General features: G+C 44.1%; 2 protein-coding genes across 3 annotated transcripts; both read left to right on the plus strand.

Annotated features, from left to right (window-relative positions):
* The first annotated feature begins 58 nt into the window (after positions 1-58).
* slc35b2 (solute carrier family 35 member B2) lies at positions 59-19,737 on the plus strand. Of its 2 annotated transcripts, XM_030109893.1 has the most exons (4): positions 14,025-14,280; positions 16,628-16,812; positions 16,912-17,072; positions 17,909-19,737. In XM_030109893.1, exons 1-4 carry the CDS (start codon positions 14,261-14,263, stop codon positions 18,839-18,841), a joined length of 1,299 nt encoding a protein of 432 aa, XP_029965753.1. In that variant the 5' UTR covers positions 14,025-14,260; the 3' UTR covers positions 18,842-19,737. The 2 variants fall into 2 exon arrangements, with proteins under 2 accessions (XP_029965754.1, XP_029965753.1); XM_030109894.1 differs by lacking the exons at positions 14,025-14,280; positions 16,628-16,812; positions 16,912-17,072 and adding an exon at positions 59-64.
* Positions 4,759-11,108, plus strand: nfkbie (nuclear factor of kappa light polypeptide gene enhancer in B-cells inhibitor, epsilon). Its single transcript, XM_030109895.1, has 6 exons — positions 4,759-5,458; positions 7,985-8,087; positions 9,554-9,764; positions 9,923-10,011; positions 10,524-10,772; positions 10,945-11,108. Exons 1-6 carry the CDS (start codon positions 5,145-5,147, stop codon positions 11,011-11,013), a joined length of 1,035 nt encoding a protein of 344 aa, XP_029965755.1. The 5' UTR covers positions 4,759-5,144; the 3' UTR covers positions 11,014-11,108.
* Positions 19,738-22,159: the final 2,422 nt, after the last annotated feature.

Consider the following 22,159-nt stretch of genomic DNA (forward strand, 5'->3'; position numbering starts at 1 on the left):
GGCAGCGCGCCGGGCGCGCGAGGGGAGCCGCCACGAGGGCGCGTCATCCGAACCCGGTCTTCAGGTGCGCTCCACCTCAGCCGCGGTCATTCCTGTCTCCCCGCGAGGCGCACGGAACAGAGAGCTGCACAGACTGGAGGAGGAGGAGGAGGAGGAGGAGGAAGAGGAGGAGGAGGGATGTGATGTTAGGAGACGACAAAGGCGGCGGTCGGCTCCTCTCCCCGCAGACAGACCGTGGCCATGGCAGCCCGGGAGCCGCGATCCGGGACAAAGGCGACGAACAGCGGCACGTGTGAAGCTGCCAGCTCGACACCAGGCTGTAAATAACAACCACACACACGCACACACACATAAACATACACACATTTCCCTGCGCACATGCGCGTTTTTATGCAAATGACGCACAGGGGCGCTGCTAAAGAAAGGGACACCCCCAAATCCCCACCCCACCCCACCCCACCCCGACCTCAGCATCCCATTAGCTGTGCACTGTCTACAACCCAGCCTGCTCCTGTCACAATTTATATGCAGAGGTTAATACTTTATGCTAGAATTTAACATATGGAATCTCAACCTTTGCCTCAAGAATGTTCAAGAAATTGATGATTTCCAAGAAAGCATGTTGATTGTATATCAATGTATAAATAAACTGATGGGGTGAAAACTGGAAAACAGCTTGGTTATCAAGTTTTACAAAAATCAAAAATATTGTCATCCATCCATCCGTCTTTACAAATTCAGGTTTAAGGATCAGATCAAGGCACAATTAATCTGATTTACACTTGCAGGCAATTTAATTTAGACTCTATTCGCATGACAATGTTTCAACTGCAAAAGCGTCTTTTTTTGCGTTTTCAGTTCACAAAAGCCTCTCGTTTAAATGCCAACGTTTCGAAGATGTCCATTCATTTAACCACAGAAACTCTGAATACTGTGTAGTTTTCCTGTTTGGCCATTAGTGGGCACTGTTTTTATGTAATAAAACTAACTATAGTATGCATGCGGAGAACGCTGTAGCTCCTTTCAACTGTCATTGTTGTTTTTGTGTAGCCTGGCCAGAGCAGTTTGAAGTTTTCTTATTATTCCCCACATGTTGTTACTGCTCCTGTCATCACGCCAGTGCTAAAACAACACAAATAAACCCCGGGGAATTTTACTGTTAAGTAACTATCTGGCATGACTTCAGAACACGGGATCCAGAGACTCAACAAAGAGGTGAAATCACACAGTTTGTTTTCCAAGTGAAGCAGGGTTCAATCTCCAGAGCCAGTTATTGTTATTTTAATGTTTGAGTTTAAAGTGTAAACCTCAATGATTTAATATTCTGAATCAAAAGTACTTATTTCAGACATAAGATGTGCTTGCAGAGATATTTTGCTTCTGCTTTACTTACTTTACTTGAGGTCTGACCTAATTCTTCATATCTTATCTCTTTGAATATAGCCTACTCTGGGAACTGGAAAGATGACATGCTTTGCACATTTAACTTGATCACAGTCTGCTATTTTTAGAAACAAATCTGAATGATCTTCCCTGCACTTAACAAAAGTTGAAGTCCATCCTGAATTGTGGTTATTGTTCTGAAATCCCACACAAGAAAAACCAACATTTTGGCTATATGGTTTTCAAACTCCTTCGCAGACAGCCTAAACACACACACACACACACACACACACACACACACACACACACATTCTCAGTTCCAGCTAAATTACAGACTCCGTGTTTCCCTGCTTTCGTTTGATAGTGTTATTTTAACACTCAGCCTCCTCATGCCTTCCTCATGAGATTAGATGAACAATTTCAATGTGGAATCCAATAAATGTGGCATTAAGAAGATTAAATGTGTATCAAAGAAAATGGCCTAATTTTTTTTCCTCACACACCACATGTTTTTACACACAAAAAGAAATCCTCCCTTTGAAATCCAGGCACACACACACACACACACACACACACACACACACACACACACACACACAGTCTTGTATTTCTATCCTTGTGGGGACCGTCCATTGACTCCCATTCATGTCTGGCCCCTAACCCTGACCCTTACCCTAACCCTAACCCACACCACAACAAAGCCTAACCCGAAAGAAATGTTTTTGCACTTTTACTTTTTTCAGTAACAACAACATGGCCAAGAAAATGCTGTTTCTCCTACTTAGGACCGGAAAAAGGTCCCCACAAGGCACGTCGTTCCACGTTTTGCTATCCTTCTGGGGACATTTGGCCCCGACAAGGATAGAAATACAAGAACACACACACACACACACACACACACACACACACACACACACACACACACACACACACACACACACACCAGCCTTTGTGTATCACAGCCCACAATGTGGACATTGGACTTGACTGCTGGCATAAAGTGGAATAAGTAAACATAAGAGCAGATGATGAAAACAGATGGCAGCTCGTGGCAGCAGTGAGCGCTTTTCCCTGACAGCCTCTGACAGCCAGTTGGGTTTTAAAGCCTGCATATATGATGAATGTGGTTGTCAGAGAGCAGATCAGCTGCTGTGGAAGTGAGCCCTCTAAAGGCCAAACCACAACAAGCACTTTCAAATAAAGTTGGGAAGAAACAACACACAATACTTCGGAATTCCTTGGGGTTACAGTTTTAAGTTCAGTGCACAAGTTGTATTGTTTCTTGTTGACTTGAGGCCGGGAACAATGACTATCCAGGCTAATTATTGAACTATAAGTTAAGGTATTGTACAAATGTGTAATATCATATGTGAAATTGCAAACTGACAGTGTGGCTACATCTTTAAACTTAGCTGGAAATGTGCATGCCTTTTATAAACCAAGCTCAGGTTTTGCTGCTTCTCAGAAAAAGGGCTTAAGTCCATGAATAATATTGTGTGTGTTGTTTCTTGCTGCTACCATTTACAGCTGGAGGGACGAGTCTTCCGGTGCTGCCCTTAAAAATAAAACTCACAGGCTGTTGCTGCTGAAAATAGGCAGTGTGCCAAAGGGAAGTATGGGTTTTTAAATTTACAAGTAAGATATGATACTTTAACTGCAAAAATAGTTGTTTGAATAAGACTACCATGTAATGTTATCAGCTGTTGTGCATATTGAACCAATGCATATGGCTCTGTCTGTACTATGTAAAACTCTAAAAACACTTGATTATTTGTTCATTTTCATATATGAATCATGCATATCTAATATCTTCTCCAGCTTTAAAGTTTGAGTCAGCTACGGGCTTCCTGGAAGTTCAGGGTTATGTACAGTATCTGAGCTATTCCGAGGGCTGCGGTCTTCTGGACAGACGTCTCCCATGTTTTACCAGGAATCTGCTGAAGCCACTCTCCCAGTTTGGAGGTCACAACACAGAGTGATTCAGTTCTCGGAGCGTTCCCGGAGCTAACTTCTCATCAGATCGTTCTGGTTCCTGATCCTGGTTGCCAATCCATTTGGGTAACATCCATACTGGTGTTATAATGGTATGCTTGTTAAATGATGCGGGAAAGTGAAGATCTTCAATGGTCCGAGAGATTCGACCACTGGTCAAGGTTTGACCAAAGTCCGATGTCTTGGTTTAAGGAGCAACTCTCAGTGTAGGCATATCCCTATACTCAGTGTGAACTACGTGAACTATGCTTCCTAAGTGAACCCGTCTGTGCTCGGGGACTTGCCTGTCACTTTGGAATGGTATGAAAATATGAGAAAACAGCTAACCCCAACATTTTAAAAAGCTTCCAAGAGAGAAAATAAATTCCAACTCCATGTGATCAATATTGTTTTAACAAAAAAGATGGAGAAGATAAAGTACACTGTGACAGTTCACATTCACTGCACATCTGTGGTATGAGAAGAATCAAAAATATTTTAACAGCTCTTATCTACTGGTTTCATCAGTCTGTCTGGAGAACATGATATATATTTAGTTAGATCACACTAATACAAACACAAATAACCATTATTAGATGCTGAAAAGACCTTTGACTCTATGAGAAGGTCTTTTTCATATAAAGTGTTCCAAGATTTGGTTTTCATAAATTATTTACTGGGACATTTGAAGCTCTAGACAGTACATACATGATATCTTAGATGACATCTGTGTAGTGGGGAAAGAAAGCCCTGGATCAAATATATCACTTTACATAACAGCAAGGGTTTGGATCTCCTTCCCAATCCATGCAAAAATATTACTGTACAGCACAGGTAAGATCACTGTTCTATGTACCTCATCCTACACCTCTCACTGGAAAGAAATTCAGAATATAATGATAAAAGTGATACTAACAACAACAGCCTTAGCAGAAAATGAATTGATAAAGGTGTTCACAGTAAATAATCCAGTGATTAATATTAAAAAAACTGTAAAATGAGTCAGCTGAAATACTGAGATGGTGTGCCTGCGACACTGAATCTCTACCAAATTTAAACATAAATGTAAAATATACCTTACAACCTATGATTCATTTACTTATAGGGGGATACTTCAAAGTTTTGAATTCCCAAAGAAATAACAAAATCTTGAACCAAAATGCTTTCTATAAACATTTTCAACAAGTCACTGCTTCAACCAGAAAACTGAAAAGGTCCAGTGCAAAGTGATATTTCTACTTATTTATTTATTAGGGAGTAAAATAGTACTAATATTCTAGTCTCTACTTTAGACCTTTAACTTGAAAAAGCCCTCTTGAGTTTCCTCTGAGCGCGTCACCGTCACCGCGCGCTTGAGTTTTGTGCACGCGCGGCCGTGTTTGTGTACGTATAGTCACGCGCACTGGGGATTCCCCCGCGTGACAAAAACAGCTCTTCCCCCTTATCGCCTTTCATTGCTCATATGCCCTCCGCCCGGAGCTCGTGCTGTTACCGGACTCGCCTCGCTCGGCTCGGCTCGTCTGCCTTTTAACCGCCGCCGCTGCCATGTTTTGAACGCGCGTGAAGTTGCGTGGAAAGCGGAACGCCGCGCGGCTCTCGGGTCTTCGGCGTGGAAGTGGCATGAGACGCGGCGGCGGCTCCTTCCTGGTGGTTTCCTCCGGTGTCCGCAGCAGGCTGCCCCCCGCTCGCACCGCCGAGCACCGAGCGGCGACGACCCCCGCAGCGAGCCGCTGAGTCCTCCGGGAAGGACAGAGAGACTGAGACCGAGAAGAGGTGAGACAGAGGCCGCCATGGCGAGCGACGGCTGCAGCAAAGATGACCTGCTGGAGGAGAACCGCACCGACTCGGGCATCGAGTCGTACCGCTCCATAGTGAAGTCCGAGGAGCCCCGCGACGAGTTCCCCGCACCCCGGGACAAGTTCTCCACGGCCGGGGAGGAGCGCCTGGACTCGGCGTACGGCTCCTCGTCCATAGTGGAGAGCCTGTCGGAGATCGTGCAGTCCTTCACGCTCTCCGGCGCAGAGGCCGTCCAGGAGCAGCCTCAGACCTGTGAACTCTCTGAGCAGGAGGACTTACTGAGGACTATCACAGAGGAGGGAGACACGTAGGTTCCTGTCTACACTCACATCCAAGCTCTGAAGTTTGAGCGACTTCTCCTGGGTGGTCATACTTAACTTTGATTCAGCACATCTGTTACTTGAAGAACGCTGATGCTCATCCTGCTAATTAGTGTAGAAAATGTTTTTTTCCCCATGATAGTTCATATGAATTGAAACAGTGGCGTTTTGCATGTAAAATGGTCCTAACTCATTTAAAGGCAGTCCGTCACACAGCTGTCCATTACTTTTCTGTCCAACTTGAGTACTTAATACACCCGTAAATGTTTATGGAGTCTATAAATCTCACAGAATGTGAGACATCGTTTTCCCGTGATACTGGTTTTGAAGGGGATTTTATAGCATAGTGTGATACTGCAGAGTTGCTGTTTTTTTTTTTTTATATTACATATCATGAACTTTGTCCATGTCATGAAAGTGGATGGGCTCCTGTGAGGCGCCTCTCAGAAAACAGAAGTGAAACAGATAGGCCTGGACTTCCCCCTGCAGCTCAGACAAAGCACATGCTGTGAGGTAGCAGCACCACTTTTGATCTAAGAAACTCGTTGATCAGGATAGGACAGTGTGTGCATGTTTTAATTCCCACAATCCACCATCTTCTCTCTTCATCTTCCTCCCTTTTTTTTCTTGCAGACTTGTTTTTTTTTAAAAAGACAACAGTTGTGGCTTAGTGGACTTTTTGCTGCTCTTCTTTTCCCAGTTTGACTCAGAGCGTATTCGAAGCGCCTCATGCTTCACACGTCGCCCCATCAGCCCCTGCAAGACCTCGGTTGACCCACTCATACAGAGATGGCTGTGTCATCGCTGCGTTTTCACGACTCGTCGATGAGCCCCGTGGCCTTCGCCGACGACCTGCGCAGTCATAGTGCTTGCAGAAGTGTCGTCGCGTCTCTGACCTCTTTGCGTTTCCATTTCATTTGTTTGTCAGGGCCACATGCTTTCGTTCTCACACCTGAAACACATCACTCTGAGTTTTTGCTGTCGGTCTAAGTAGCACATTTTCCCCTGTGGGATTTTTTTTTTTTTTTTTTTTTTAGTTCATATTCATTCAAGTCTTACTCAAACCAGGAAGTCTCTCTGAGACATTTGCACGCAGTGTTGACGATCTGTGCAGATATGTTTGCCTGCAGATATTCCAATCATCCAGCTATGACATGCTGCCGCGAAAATAGATTATGTAACCGCTATCAAGAAATCTTAAGGGTGAAGTTATGTAGTTTTATGCTGTTGGTTGGAATTAAGTTTGTGCCTCACTTCTTTAATTTCATTCATAGTGCAAAAGATCCGGCTCTATTTTCCAGAACCGAATTGCAGATGAAGTAGAAAATCCCTTCTTGGAAGTGGTCACTTTTTGGCTTTTTTTTTTTTTTTGTTGGAGAACAGTGTACAGTTCTTCAGCAGTGAGTGTCTTCTTCAAAAGCCATTTTACCACGTTTGAAATTAGTTTTGAGGCAAATTTTACGGGACTGACATGGCCCGAACACACACTTCAAGACTTTTATTCTTTATTAATAAATTAACAATTTTCAGTGTTAAGATTGTAAAACTCTGAATTACACAACCGTAAGTGATTCAATTGAACATTTAAAACCTTTTCCTTTTAAGCAGATATGAGGTCTTTTGTAGTGAGTCTGTTTGGTTTCATTAGATACTCATTTTTTAGCCATTAAATGAATGAAATGTATTTTTTGAACAAGCCGTCTTCTTCTAATCACTGACAACAGACCCCAGGCACTGTTTTTATTGTCTAGTAGCACTGCACATTAAAATGAGCAGTGAATGCATGGAGGTGAAAGTTGAACCTCTATGTGCGCGCTGCTACATTTTGTGGAAACTTTTCATTCCCCGCTGTCTGTGCAGCAGACGGTTGACGTCCGATCTTTGGTTACATGACATTTACATGAAAGAAGAACCACTCACAACTCAACTTTCACAGTTAAACGCGTGCAGCTGCAATCGCTCTCTTGTAGCATCAGTTCCAGCCTCTTAGAATATAAATTCTGCCTACAATTTGCACACAACGGCATGCAAATCGATCAGCTTACACACGAACCTTTATCTTTTGAAATCATTTGCCATATCAGAGCTTTGTTGACTTGTCTAAATTAAGCACCAAAGCTCTGTTCCATTTCCTGCTTTGTGCACATATTTGTTTGCTACAACTTCCCGCTCTGGTTTTGAGGTTTGTGTGTTTTTTGTTTTCACAGTTTTAGGTGATTTTTTTTTTTTTTTTCCCTTTGGGTATCCAGTAGCAACCTGCTGCACTGCTGCGTTTGGATTGCTCAATATTCCAGCCACTCAGTCTTGCCATTCAGCCTACTTGATGTGAGACTTCGAGTTGAATACTGAGGAAACCTGTGATGCAACATTTTGCTGAAATGCTCGGTTTCTGTCAACAAGCTAAATGTTCCACTTTTTTTTTTTTTTTTTTTTGGGAGGGGTATTGATTGCTCAGCGTGAGCAAAACCGGGCTTTCAGAATGAGAACGTTAATTTTCCTTTGCTGTCCTGTAGAATCCTGCACTTAGCAATCATCCATGAAGAAACGTCCTTCGCTCAGGAGTTGATACAGCTATTCCCAAAAGAAGTGCTCGACATCCAAAACAATCTATACCAGGTGAGTGCAGCAGGATTTTTTTTTATTTTTTTTTTTTCGGTTTTTGCAGCTTCTGCTGGAATTTTTGTAATTGAAAAGCACTTCCTCATTATTCCGCGGCATTATTTATATCTGTGTTCTTCTAGAGAACTGCTGTTCCTCTTTATTTGCAGTCGGGCCTCTCACAGGGGCGTCACTGTGGGTGGCTACAGTGTTAGCTCATAAGGGACTTTGCATGGAAACTCCCCTCCTCTACCTCATGTAGAAATAGAACCACAGGGAGCTGTGCAGTGGATCCTTGTGTGGATGTGGGTGGAGGATTCGTTCCAGCGCTTTTCAGAAAGTCAGAGCAGAGATTTTTTTCTTTTAACCTGAAGTGAAGAGAAAACTAACAGATATGACAGAAGGAAATGTGTGAAATGAAGAATCAGCACTTAGCCTTGCACTGACTCATTTTTTTTGTTGCCTAATTTCCTCTCAGTAGTCATTTTGAGACTTTACATTTAGACACCAGCAAAAGCTTCAAGTTGAAGAAAATCCCCCTCATAAATGCACAAATACGGCTTTTCTTTTCTTTTCTTTTCTTTTTTCCTTTTTCCTCTATGTTTGCACGGCTGCTTTTTTGTACGATTGCAGAACACATAGCTTATCAGCCCATCGGTGTGAAAGAGATTGGATCTTTTTATTTGACCTGGTGGCCACGTTTCACCCTGCTGTCACCCTCAGTCAGCTGGCGTCACCACCAGCCCCTGCTCAAAGGTGATACAGAAGCGTAAAAGACTGAACAGGATGGATGAGTGCAGCCTCACTGCCGGTTTTAGATCAAAGATCCAACAGTCACTTCCTCTTCTGAAATAGCTCTTTATCACTCTCTTCATTTATATGTATAACCGACAGTTCAGTGTTATATACTCTTGGTCAAAGACGCAACTAGATGCTATGTATAGGTAATAAAAATCAGTTTTCCAGTATAACGGTTACCTAAACAACATGTATAGTTTGAGAAAAATTCTTCAGAAAGGCTAAAATTATCACCGGATTTTTTCATGCAGCTTTCACAATCCTGAGGTGTTAATCAGGTCGCCACATCAGAACCAGGAAATGCTTTATTTAGCCCCGAGGGGCAGTTAGGTGGGCAAAAGAGCAGAAGGTGGGAGTGTGATAACAGATCCAGATATAAGTCGCTGATGTGGAGGTGGTCAAGGCAGCATCGTCCGTATCGTCCAACGCCGCAGTTAAAGCAGCATTATGTGCAGAATTGGAATATTTCACAAAGTAAGCTTCGAACAGTGATGTTGTAGAAATAGCACGTGAGGATATTGCACAAAACTTCAATCGATTGCGTTGTTTTGAATTGTTTTTATGTTCTAAATAGTCAAAGAATGTGAAGGCTGCCCCTCAATCTTCACTGGCCCCACACTTTGAAGCCCAGTGAACTATTTTAGCTTTGAACTGCATCCCAGCGTGTCTTCCTCTGTGGTCTCCAGAGTCCTCTACACCTGGCCACCTACCTGAACCTGACGGACGTGGTCAGGGGCCTGGTGAAGAAGGGGGTCAGCCTGGAGCTGCAGGACCAGGACGGGAACACGGCGCTGCACGTGGCCTGCCAGCACGGCCAGACGGACTGCGCCACCGAGATGACCAGAGACGTCTCCCCCGGCGAGCTCGTGCCGGTCCTGGAGACCCAGAACTGGAGAGGTGAGGAGAGACTATCGATGCAGTGGACTCTTCCTGGTCAGTTTGACTGGCGATTTTGAGGTTAATCCAGAAAAGAATTGGGAATTACCCTTTTTCCTCGTCAAAAAGCAGATGTGACCTGTAGTAGTTTGTATTTCTGAAATGAAGTGTGCTTGCAGGTCTGGCCTGCCTTCACTTGGCTGCCCTCAACAGGCAACATCAAGTTATGAAGCTCCTCATGAAAAAGGAGGCGGACCTAAATATCCAGGTGAGTCTGTGGCTCCTCACTTGAGAGCATCTCCTGTTTTGTGTCTTTCAGTGTTTCATTCTGAAATGACTCGGTCTGAACCAGTACTCTGAATATCTGTAGTCCTGCTCGTGTCTGGCCTCACGCTGCGCTCTGGTCATCAAAGCTGTTGCACTTGTGCAACGCTGACAGTGATATGAGCTGAGCTCAGCGCTTCCTGCAAGATTCAGGGAGACATAATTAGATCTGAGATATGATTAGGGCTCGGCTCGCCAGCTGCTCTTAACTTTCTATTGATGGAAGGGAACATGGCGGTCAGTCCCAAAACCGGCCCAGACATTCCCCTTGATTTAAATCACCGGCTGAACATAACGCCGTGCGTCACATCCACAGTACCGAATCGTTATTCCTCTAATTGTTCTCGTTTTTTGCGTAACTGAGTCAAACTTTACAATCTCCAGCTTTTCCTTTCGGTATCCGCCTCTTGTCGTGCAGCATTTAAACGTACCAACTTCCCCCCCCCCCCCCGACAGGAGGGAACCAGCGGGAAAACGGCGCTCCACTTCGCCGTGGAGCTGCGCGACATCGCCTTGGTGAAGCTGCTGCTGAGCAGGGGCGCCAACGTGGACGCCGCCATGTTCAACGGCTGCACGCCGCTGCACCTGGCGGTGGGGCGGCAGGACGCGCCCATCGCCAACCTCCTCTGCCAGTCTGGCGCCGACACGATGCTGCGGAACATGGAGGACGAGACGGCGCTGGATCTGGCGGACGGCAACGACGATGTGAGCTTTTATTGTTGACCGAGAGGCGCTGGCCCGGGCGATTGTCTTGTGAAGAGACTAAAACTACTTTAAATAGTGAAAATATCTTTAAAGGTTTTTCAAATAAAACGTTTTTTTAAGTGTTTTTTTTCCCTCTTCGCCTCAATGATCCTTTTTTTCATCTGTCTTTCAGATTCTGGCTCTTTTTCCCTTCGACGACATCCAGATCTCTGGTCGGTCGGTGGTTAGCGTGAGGTATTGAGCTGCACCGTTTCCTGAAGCCATCGATTAAAAAAAAAAAAAAAAAAAAAAAAAAGCTTTATTCAAGCTGATTTTTCATTAAATAGTCGTCTATCTGTAGTATACTCTAATACGTAGACAATACTGTACGCGCACCACATAAATCCTACTTCCCTCAGAAAAAAAGAGTAATTCTCATTCACTGAACACTGATATGAAAGGAAATCTATCAGAGGAATTATTTTTGCTATCTATGTGTATTTTTCTTCCCGTGCATCTGGAGGGTCGGACTCGGCCACAAACCCGCCTCACTGTGAGCGCCAACAGCATCAGCAAGTTTCCATTAAGAAAATTCTACCTCTTTAACATATTAATCCTGTTCCAGTGGCTTGAAATGTAACCTCCATCGTTTCTCAAACTTTTACTGCTTTGGAGATTTTATGATTTTTATTTTTCATCTTTTTTTAAATTTGGGCCTTAAATTGTCATGTTGTAGCAAGACTTTTTGACAAATGTGACCAGAGACGGAGAAAAATCTGAAACCTAGAAAAAGATTGTTGAAGCCCTTCTTTTTTTTCTTTTTTTTGCAGATGAGCACAGGCAGAAATGTAATATATAACCCAAAAATGAAGCTTCTTCTCTTTGAGTTTTAAGATTGCTGCTTTACGTTGTGTCACGGTTTGTCTCTATTTATCTCATCTTTGCCTTCATCTGCTGCAAACTTATTGTTCTCTTGTCCATAATTACACTGGCCTGTCTAGTAAATATGAGCAGTTCATTTATTTTGTAATAAAATGACGAAAACTCATGATTCTTGTGGGGTTGTTTTTGTGTTTTTAACAAGGAGATTTTAACTGACTTGATGTCTGCACACACCCGGACGCCACAGGTTTGATCTGCTGTTAGCAGACAGCTTCCCTCAGAGTTTTCGCAGGAGCTATTCCAGATATGCACGACATCCTGCGTGACTGTCGAGGTGGGATGCTGTGTGGAAACACAGCTTTCTTTATGTATTTAGACACTGGGCATGTTCGGTAAAACTCTGTGGGGATTTTTATGATCCTCCACATGTGACGGGAATGATATCTGATGACAGAGCTCTTTTCTCTGCTTCCTGTTGTCGAGGTGTATCGTTTTTTTTTTTTTTTTTTTGGTTGGCTCCTCTCGTTGAGTGACCGTTGGACACCTGGAATTTCCACTCAACTTGATCTTTCTTTTATAAACACGCCCTCGGAGCCGAACAGGTTTGCTCTGTGCTCCCGCAGGAACATGAAGCTGAGTGGAGCGCAGAATCGGCCAGAAAAACTCGATCTCTTTGGCTGTTAGAAAATGACTCTCCCTTTGAACAGTTTTGCGAAACGCTTTAGGAAAACATTCATGTGCAAACGCGGATTCTGGTGCAGGCAGCTCTCAGACAGATCCCTGGTTATCAGCTAGAACAAAGAGTTCCAAAACAAACTGCACTTCCCCATTCAGCTGTGACCTGGGAAACTCTGAAGTTATTTGTGAGACATCTAGTAGGTCGTAATAGTGTTGCCCCGAGGCAGACAGCGGTGATGGGAAAGGATTCGAGTTCTGTAGCTCATACCTGCCTTTTGAAAAGGAGACAGACCTCATTTCAAAGATACGTGAGCAGCACTGAATTACGGCACAATGAGTTTTGTGAAAAACTCAATTCTGTACTTTTAATGAACATCCGAACTTTAAACGAATGACGTTTTTTAATTCACACAAGTTGAATTATAACTGTACTGGACATCTGATTCCTGACTTCTGTTTATTACTATGTTTGTTTTATATGTGTGTGAACGGGATTGTCTGCTTCTCTTTGCCCTGTGACGGACTGGTGAGCTGTGCATGCGGCCTTCACCTGTACTCAGCTGAGATCTGCTCCAGTGCCGTCAATCCTGAGTTGGATATTTGGTAAGGAAGTGATTCATGAATGGATTTGCTTCATTTTGGGCAATAACTTTTTTTTTTTTTTTTTTAATAATTCATCCACAGATTGTTTTTCAAACTGACTTTTTGGCTTTTTATCCTGTCATTGTGAAGATACGTTCAAACAAAGCATGTTTTTTTTTTATTTCCCTTTGTATTTCTATTACTGTGTGTAATAAAGCAACCTTTTCAGTGTTCCACTAAAATTACCTGAACTTTATGAGGTGAGAGTGCATACGAGCCCCCCCCCCGCCCACCCAAAAACAAAGAGGTTCATTTCTAAAAATATGTTTGCAGCTTCCTGTTTTGATATGAATGCTTCTACCTTGAAAGTGGGAATTTTTCCAACTAGTAATATTTTGAGTTCCCAGTTTTGTGAATTTCCTGTACCAGAGTCATGACGTGAGTGTGATGTCTGCTGTTCGGGCCATTATTTGAACATGTATCCATGTCAACAAGTCAGAAAGTACAGAATCACACAAATTCACACTTATGGGCAATTTAAGGCCACAGATGAATATCACATGAGTGGGTAAAACCACAAGCAGACAGAACATGCAAATTAAACAGAAAGACTGTTATTCAAAGAACTGTCAATATATTTAAATTAACAAGCATTTTACATAGAGTACTTTGACGCCTTGTGGGCGGCCCTGTCACACTCACAGAGGGATCACAGATTGGAGCAGCTCTGACTCTGATCTTCCCCCAAACAGCGGCTGAGTTTCACAGGAACTGAAAAGTTCCACATTCATCATCTGGGTTACGACAAATGTGAGGTAAAGAAACCTAAAAATTGAGGCTGCTGTGAAACCAATGTAAGATAAAGCCTGTCTTGTGTTATTTGTTTCTTTATTTGCAGTGAAATCTGAACAGAAACCTATGAATTTTTGGTTGTATTTTTATTTTTTCTTTGCATGAAAATCCATCATTTAGTTTTTACTTTTGCTATGCTATTTTAACAGCAAATTGTAATCATTGTTATTTTCTTTTGAAATATTAAAAATTATAATATGGAGCTGAGAACATTGCAGTTCCTCCTCCGCGCCAGCAGGGGGAGCGAGTGTCGCTGTCAGCCGCCTCCCGTCTCCCGTTCTCCGGCTTCCCGTGCTGCGGTTCCGGTCCCTCCGACCAGTTTTGCCGTGGAGGAGAGCAGTCTGAGACGTCCCGGACCTGAAGGCGGCGGCCGCCTTCCCGGAGCACCGTACCCCCGCCTGCCGAGGAGCCTCCAGTGGTGGAGCCGCCGCGGCCTCGGGCCGGCTCGCCGCGGGCACGTCTGACTGTGTGGACGGGAGTCGCCGCGCCGGGGCTCGGCCGTGCCGTGAGGGAAGATGAAGACTTTTTCATGGAGGTAAAAAAAAAAAAAAAAAAAAAACGTCTTCTGAGAAGCAAAATCTGAGCTGACAGGTTTCACACTGAGCTGGGAGGTCTGATAACATTTTACACATGTTAACCAAGTCTGGAAAGGAAAACGAACAAATGGATGGGTTTAGCATCTAACTGTACTTTTTTTTTATTAACCATTAACCACTGTAATCAGACATCACCCGATTTAAGTTTAACTTAAGGTGTGTCAAAGTAGATGTACACAATAGACCTGTTTGAGTGGTTGATATATTTCTTTATTTTACCAGGTAGGTCTATTAACAACCAGTTCTTATTTACAATGACTTGCTGGCCAAGAGGCTGAAACAAATAGATGAATTCGTCCATACGTATAGTAATGTACTTTCTCACAATCCTAGAAGGGAAGTGCGTTTACAGTGATATATAGCAAGAAACAAGTGATAAAAGCTTAAAGCAAGTGATCGTTTGTTGTTGGAAGTGTGGTATTTGTGAAAGAGGAGCGCAGAGTAAATGTAAGGAGTTTAAATGTGTGTTTAAGGTGTACTGAAATATGGTATGAGCAAAATATTTAAGGATGGCATGTGAAGTCATTAAAAGACAAAAGAAGTCGCAGAAACACACCCTCAGCTGTCATCCTGCTTTATGTCAGTGCTGTTACTGTCTTGTTTTTAAATGCAAAGAATTTTTTTTTTGAGCGGATTGTTTTCCAATAAGTTTTGAGGTTCAAGACCCTCATCTTTGCAACTCCATTTTTTAAAGCAAGACAGTGAACTTTAAATAGCTGCAGAGTTTGACCACCTTGTATGTCATTTATTTTAGTGTAATAAGTAATATTTTCATGATATGAAAACATGTTGCGTAATATTGTTGTCAGAGTATTTATGTGCTTGTGTTTCACTCTGTAATGGTGTGTTCCCTGTTGCAACATTAAATCATCCTGAGCTCTTCCTGCAACACTTCCATAATTGGCTGCTTTGATCCATCATGTGAACGTCTTGTTTAGAGGAGTTCGTTTTCCTCTCAGGTGAATTCTGGCCGTTGCACTCTCTCGCTCTCTGGTACGGCAGCCTGTGGGTTGGCCGCCCGTCCAGTGCAGTGAATTCCTCCATGTAATAAGCTTCTTGTTCGGAGCCCAGGTCCCGCTGCAGTGGGCTATTGGCTGACCGGGCCACAGCCGAGTCGCACACAAAGAGGCTCTGTGTTGCTCCGGCTCGCAGGCCCCCCTGGGAGGAGGCCCTGCCTCTCTCTCTCTCTCTCTCTCTCGCTCTCCCTCTGGTTAAACAGGATCCATCTCACTGCCACGACTGCAAGAAGCACACCTTTACACAGCAACCCTGGGCCACAGGTGTGTCAGAGATATCAGTGTCTCGTAGGATTATGACTGGTTGGATGGGTTATGGATTTCTTTATAATTGCACGCCTTTGGTATTTCAAGCCCTGATGGAGGACAGTGATATAATCCCAGGTGTGCTTTGTGGTTGATGGTGCAAACTCTCCACAAAAATCTGTGTTACTGACAGACAGAAAAGACTTGTGCAGATCTAGGCCATGTGCTCCTGATCCAATGGAAAATGAAGTAGACAACCACGATCACGATACGACTTTCACTCATACACTCACTTATAGAAAGATTGATCTGATTTTTCTCCAGATTGACTTGATAGCTTGATGTAGCTCCTGATATTTATTGTCTCATGCTTCAGCTGTGTTCTGATTGAATGGGGAGGTGACTGGAATCTAGTTAAGTACAGTGATCTTATCGGCATGTTGAAGAAACCAGTTTGAGCTTTGTGACAATGACGCATTATTCTGTCTGAGGCATTCATCAGACGATGACATGCGTCTAAACCTGACGTTGTGATGACTGATGCTTTGGGTTCATGTCTCCATTATGACATCCTGTACCAGTCTGGTTCTCAAAATGTGTCCTTTCATTTTGAATAATGATTGCGTACAAACCATATGCACATATCTTTTTTCTTTCCTAAATACTCATTTGAAACCTGTCAGCAAACCCATAAATAAACACACTGGTACTCTTTTCTGGCAATACCTGGAAAAGCTCCTATTTTTTTCCTATTAGAGCACGACAGAAGACGGAGTACAGGTCCTCTGTGGATGTATTCTGGTTCACATCATGCTGTTTCTTCATGTGCACCGCAAAAATTCTTCATTGACTTTATGTTTGCAGCTGTTTTCTTCTGCTGCAGGACCGATTTCAAGCCTGTCAGACTCCTTCCTGCTGGTTGATTGGTGTTTTATTACACCAGGCTAAAACAGAATGTGCGACTACATTATTGTATTTAAAGCGATGGTTTGTTTTTGACGCGCTGCGCTGTTTCACTCTCTAGGGTTTGCCATGCACTCGTGTTACTTCTGCTTGCTCCCACCGTGGCGGCGGAGAGCCTCTCACTGGACAGCTGGTACGATGTCTGGCTCTTCCGATTCTTCGTCAACATTCTGGGATACTCCACCATCATCATCCCCGGCTACCTCCTCATCTCTTACTTCAAACGTACCAATTACCTAGAAACAGGTCGGTGCGCGTCTCACACTGGCATCTCGTTTTCGAGTGCGTCCCAGCGGCGACAGAAAAAGCGTCACGATGTGTTTTGGGTGTGTTGGTTTCATTCAGGTAGCGGGATCTGCTATCCGCTCATAAAGACCTGCGTGTTTGGCAACGAGGCCAAGACCAGTCAGCTGGACGAAGCGTCTGTTACAACCAGGCTCGACGGGGAGTCGGGCTCATCGGTTAAACAAGCCGTCAAGCTAATCATCTGCACTGCCGGACTGCAGGTGGGTCATCCAGCCAGGAACAAACACTCGCTCCATAATCAGAATCTTATGAGTAACTGTGGTTGATGAAACACCAGTTTGTTGGAAAAACAAGCCGTTAAGGATCGCGATCTGGTTTCAGTGCTTCTTTTAGACCGTGTGGAGTTACTGTGGCTTTAACTTGGATGACGTAGTTTAACAACATGTATGAATGAAAAAATCTAGGTTTTTTTCTGTAACCGTTCGCCCCCAGCAGCCGTCTCAGATAACATCGGTTCCTGCTGATTCAGGACGGAGTTTCTCTGTTGAGTAAAATGAGTCATTTTTACGTGAACTTGGCTGAAGTTGGTCTCTTGTACTTCTAACATGGGGGGGGGGGGGTATGCTCTGGTCAGGCTCAGTGTGAGATTTATTATATAAAATGCAATTTATTTAATGTTGAATTGTACAGAGTGTTGAAGTAATTGAAGCTATTAAAGGGGAGAAAAACAACATTTTTAGCTCAAAACAACACAAATGAAACAACATGGTGGAAAATCAACATTCATTCATTCGATAACGTCGGTACTGATCATTGAACAAAAACTGGAAATGAGACACAGACTGGTGAGTTTTTACGACGAACAAACACAATAAAAGCCGAGTTGTTTTTAATTATCCAATAAACAGTAAAACCCTGACAGTTCAGAAGAGGTGAACTAAGAACGAAGTGGTGATTACAATGACTCTTGATGCACTAAAGTGGCAGCAATTAAACGTGATGCGGCGCGTCTTTAACCACAGCTTTGCAAAATATTTTTAATTTGCACATTTCTTTAAGAAAACTGAAAAGTCACTGACTTTTTTTTTGTTCTCAGGCGTCGTACCTGACGTGGGGGGTCCTGCAGGAGCGGGTGATGACCCGTTCGTACGGCGCCAAATCCCCAGACGAGCAGGGAGAGCGATTCAAGGACTCGCAGTTCTTGGTCTTCATGAACCGCATCCTGGCCCTGACCGTGTCGGGCCTGTGGTGCGTCATGTTCAAGCAGCTCCGCCACGGCGTGCCCATGTACAAATACTCCTTCGCCTCGCTCTCCAACATCATGAGCAGCTGGTGCCAGTACGAGGCGCTCAAGTACATCAGCTTCCCCACCCAGGTGCTGGCCAAGGCCTCCAAGGTCATCCCCGTCATGCTCATGGGGAAGATCGTGTCCCGGAAGAGCTACGAGTACTGGGAGTACCTCACCGCCGCGCTCATCTCGGTGGGCGTCAGCATGTTCCTCCTCACCAGCACCGCCAACAAGCACCCGTCCACCGTCACCACCTTCAGCGGCGTGGTCATCCTCGTGGGCTACATCGTCTTCGACAGCTTCACCTCCAACTGGCAGGACAACCTCTTCAAGTACAAGATGTCGTCGGTGCAGATGATGTTCGGGGTCAACCTGTTCTCCTGCCTGTTCACCGTGGGCTCGCTGCTGGAGCAGGGCGCCTTCTTCGACTCGCTGGCGTTCATGACGCGCCACTCCGAGTTCGCCTTCCACGCCGTGCTGCTGTCGGTGTGCTCGGCGTTCGGCCAGCTCTTCATCTTCTACACCATCAACCAGTTCGGCGCCGCCGTCTTCACCATCATCATGACGCTGCGGCAGGCCATCGCCATCCTCCTGTCGTGTTTCCTCTACGGCCACGCCATCAGCGTGGTGGGCGGCTTCGGCGTCGCCGTGGTTTTCCTGGCACTTTTCTTACGGGTGTACGCGCGCAGCCGCGTCAAGTCGGGCCGGCGGGCGGGGCAGCCGGCGGTGCAGAAGGTGTAACTGGGTGAAGTTCCACCAAACTGGGAAATAAGGCCACGTTTTCTGTGGTGCTATTTGGTCTTTTCATGTGTTCTATGTTTATTTCATTGTTTTTTTTTTGTTTGTCTTTTTTTTTTTTTAATGCTTGAAATGGTTCAGAAAGGAATTCTGCAGTTTTGACTCTTTACATGAAGAAGAAGCCCCCCCGAGGGTTCCATGTGATCCGTGTGTCCACGGATCGTTTGAGTGCCTGAATGATTGTCTGATACACAAAACTCCCAAACGGCTAACGGCCTGCTGGGGAAATGTTTGGGATCTGTACGGCGAAACATTATCGACCATATCTTTTATTTAATGTCTGGTTTTATTTCAGTCGCAGTGTTTTTATTTCACAGCCCTCTGGCTCCATGTGGGATTTTTAACCTTCAAACCGGAGCTGCTCGGCCTCGAGGGCCGACCTCCTGCACGTTTTAGGTCTTTCCGCTCCAGCAGGAGCCCGGAGTCGAGTGGACCTGCTTTAAACCATGACTGTAGTTTTTACACATGAGGCAAACATGACTTTAAAATGCATAAATATGACATGGGAGATAAAACCATCAGACAGTGAACGATATAGGGGATTTATAAAGGAAGAATCAGATGTTGCTGACGGTTTGCATTATTTTAAGCTATCGTTTGACTAAATTGGAGCTGAAAACACACTCGTGTGTTGGTGTGTGTGTGTTTTTTCAGCCAACACGTCCAGTACATAGTATGTTACATGAATGTTTGGAAGGCGTTGTGCGGATCGGCACGGCCCGGAGGGGCGGGCTGCGGAACATGAATACATTAAAGGGAAATGCAATGTTATCGGTACGTTTGTTTTTACCTTGTTTTCTCTGTTTACTGAATTAATAATAAAACCGAACACGATCAAGGGACGTCTGATTTGACTGCTTCGCGGTTGGGATCGGTCTCTGGTGAAGCAAATTCTGACCAAATGCTGCTCTGACCCAGATGTTAGCAGCTGCTTAGAGCTCCAAGCATCGAGGAGTCTCAATTCAACGTCTTTAAATAGCAGAAATCTTCAACACCAATGCAACTTTTACTCTTTCAAGTTTTCTTTTTGCTCAGAATCTCCCTCCATCTCCATCTTTCTACCAAAATATCTGCCATCTTTCCTCAAACCAGGTTGACTTTTCCTGTCTAGTTTTATCTCTAAACTGCTCAGCCTCAGCTTTTCTCTCTGATCTGCTCTTATTTAATCCCAGTGAAAATCCCCGTAGGTTGTGGAGGCTTAAAATGAAAGTTTGGATTTTTGGATGCCATTTGGTGAAATGCTGGCTCAGTCCTTTGCTACATGATCCTCTAGGAAAATGTCAATAGCGAATTTATTTTATTCCAATGTCATCATAGTGTAGAGCTGTGATCCCTCTGAGGACTCATCACTGGATTTGCGTTCCAGTCTTGTTGATTGGGACACTTTTTTTTGTGGAAAACCTGTTCCAACTCAAACATTGAGATCACAAAGAAGTGAAGAAACTGAAGACAATCTTTTGTTTGCTGTATGAACACCATTAGCTGGTTTTGCTTTGTGGTTTGTGTGTGTGTGGTGTGTCTCTGCATTTAAAACTCCCTTGGGAAACAATGGATTCACCCGTTTTGCATAATAAAACACATGGCAGTCTAGAGGAGATCTTGTTACCTGGAGTTACAAACCCCTGACACAGACACAGGCATTAGGACAATCGTGCAACTCTGTTTTAGGAAAACATTAGATAAAAAAAACTAAAATCTTACAAATTAGTTAAAAATAAGTCAATATATATTTTCTAAAGGTACAATTTATGCTCTAATCCAGGGGATGACATGTACAGTTGCTTCGATAAACTGATAACTTTCTCACAATCAGTGCATGGAGCCCTGAGCCATGGACCCACCACCCCCTGCAGTACTGCATTTTTCCACCAGGCGTCAGTGTTTTCCCACAAATCACATCCATTATTTTCAAAAGGCTTCAAAACGTACCGTGATTATTTCAAACTCTTATTTTATTTTATTCAGTTCTTAGTAGCACTTTTACTTAGTGTAAACGGAATCAGTGAATGGGATATAGGAATTTCTAATTGATGTCAGTCTTGAATGGATTAATGACGATATTTCAAGATATGGAGGACAGATTACATAAGAAGCAAATTACGAAAAAAAAAAAAACCCTTCTGAAAATAAAAGTGTTCATCCACCGATCTATCCAAACTGCGCTTCCTGATGTTTTACCGTAATGTTCAGGATAAAGCGGCGCAGTAAACCCCGCAGTGAGCACGCAGGGCAGATGTTTGTGTGTCTGCGATTAGGAGGGGAGCGCAGAGAGAGAAATCCCCGGATTGGACTGTAAACACGGAGCAGGAGGGGAGAGAGAGCCGGAGAACAGCTGTGGAGGCCCACCCGGACCCCCAGACCTCCTCCAGCGGTGAGTACATCTCCATCCTCCTCCACACCGCCACACACACACATATGCTCCCCCTCAGAGGGGTGTTAGCGGGATGTCACGAGCACAAAGTGACAAGTGTACTGATTTGTTATCTTCCTGCGGAGATCAGGCGCAGAAAAAAAGAACAAAAACGCAATAAACTCGACACCCTGTCTTAGACAAGCCGACCCAGACACGCAGAGAGCTCGTTTCTACTCAGCCGAGCCGGTTTCTGGTCTGAATGTTGATTTTGAATGCTAAAAATCGAGTTAAGCTGGTGTAAATCGGGTTAATGCAGCGCGAGCGAGCGGCTGCGCGCGGCAGCGGCGTCGGCGTCACGGACACGTGCCTGTGCCCGCCACCCACTGGTGCGACATTTCTTTACATTTTATCCACGAGGTGAAGGGAAATAACGGGAATCACACCAACAACTCAGCTCCAGCGGAAAGCTGGATGACTGTAACACGCGTGTCCTGATTTTACAGTTATTCACACTGATTTTCACTGCTTCTTCATTTTAATACAAAGTGGGTAGTGCCCTAGTCTTCCAGGGAGATGGGTTTATGTTGTGTTTGCATGTTCTCCCTGCGCACATGTGATGATTTCCAGAAAAAAAAATAAAAAATTACAGGGACACAAAGAATAAAGTCAAAGCTAATACCGCCATCTAATGTACAACTATTCAGTTAACACTTTAGGCTCCATTTCCAATTCATCCACACTATTCTTCCCCAAACAATTAGTGGTTTAGAACAAAGGATTGTAATTTAGAAACTCCCAAGCCACACTTGGAATCCTGCCTGATTATAGATTTCACTACATCTTATTTCATTTTAATTACAATAACAGCACACTGAGTTTGAGAAATGTGTCTTAAAAAACACTCAACT

Source organism: Salarias fasciatus, chromosome 15, assembly GCF_902148845.1.
Source record: "Salarias fasciatus chromosome 15, fSalaFa1.1, whole genome shotgun sequence".
NCBI classification, from domain to species: Eukaryota; Metazoa; Chordata; class Actinopteri; order Blenniiformes; family Blenniidae; genus Salarias; species Salarias fasciatus.

Bases quoted from the DNA above. Each gene is read 5' to 3' on its own strand.
- nfkbie (XM_030109895.1), top strand. From the start codon at position 5,145: ATGGCGAGCGACGGCTGCAGCAAAGATGACCTGCTGGAGGAGAACCGC. The intron at 9,765-9,922 runs GTGAGGAGAGAC...GTGTGCTTGCAG, and splicing joins GGAGACCCAGAACTGGAGAG to GTCTGGCCTGCCTTCACTTG. The intron at 10,773-10,944 runs GTGAGCTTTTAT...TCTGTCTTTCAG, and splicing joins TGGCGGACGGCAACGACGAT to ATTCTGGCTCTTTTTCCCTT.
- slc35b2 (XM_030109893.1), top strand. From the start codon at position 14,261: ATGAAGACTTTTTCATGGAG. The intron at 16,813-16,911 runs GTCGGTGCGCGT...GGTTTCATTCAG, and splicing joins TACCAATTACCTAGAAACAG to GTAGCGGGATCTGCTATCCG. The intron at 17,073-17,908 runs GTGGGTCATCCA...TTTTGTTCTCAG, and splicing joins TCTGCACTGCCGGACTGCAG to GCGTCGTACCTGACGTGGGG.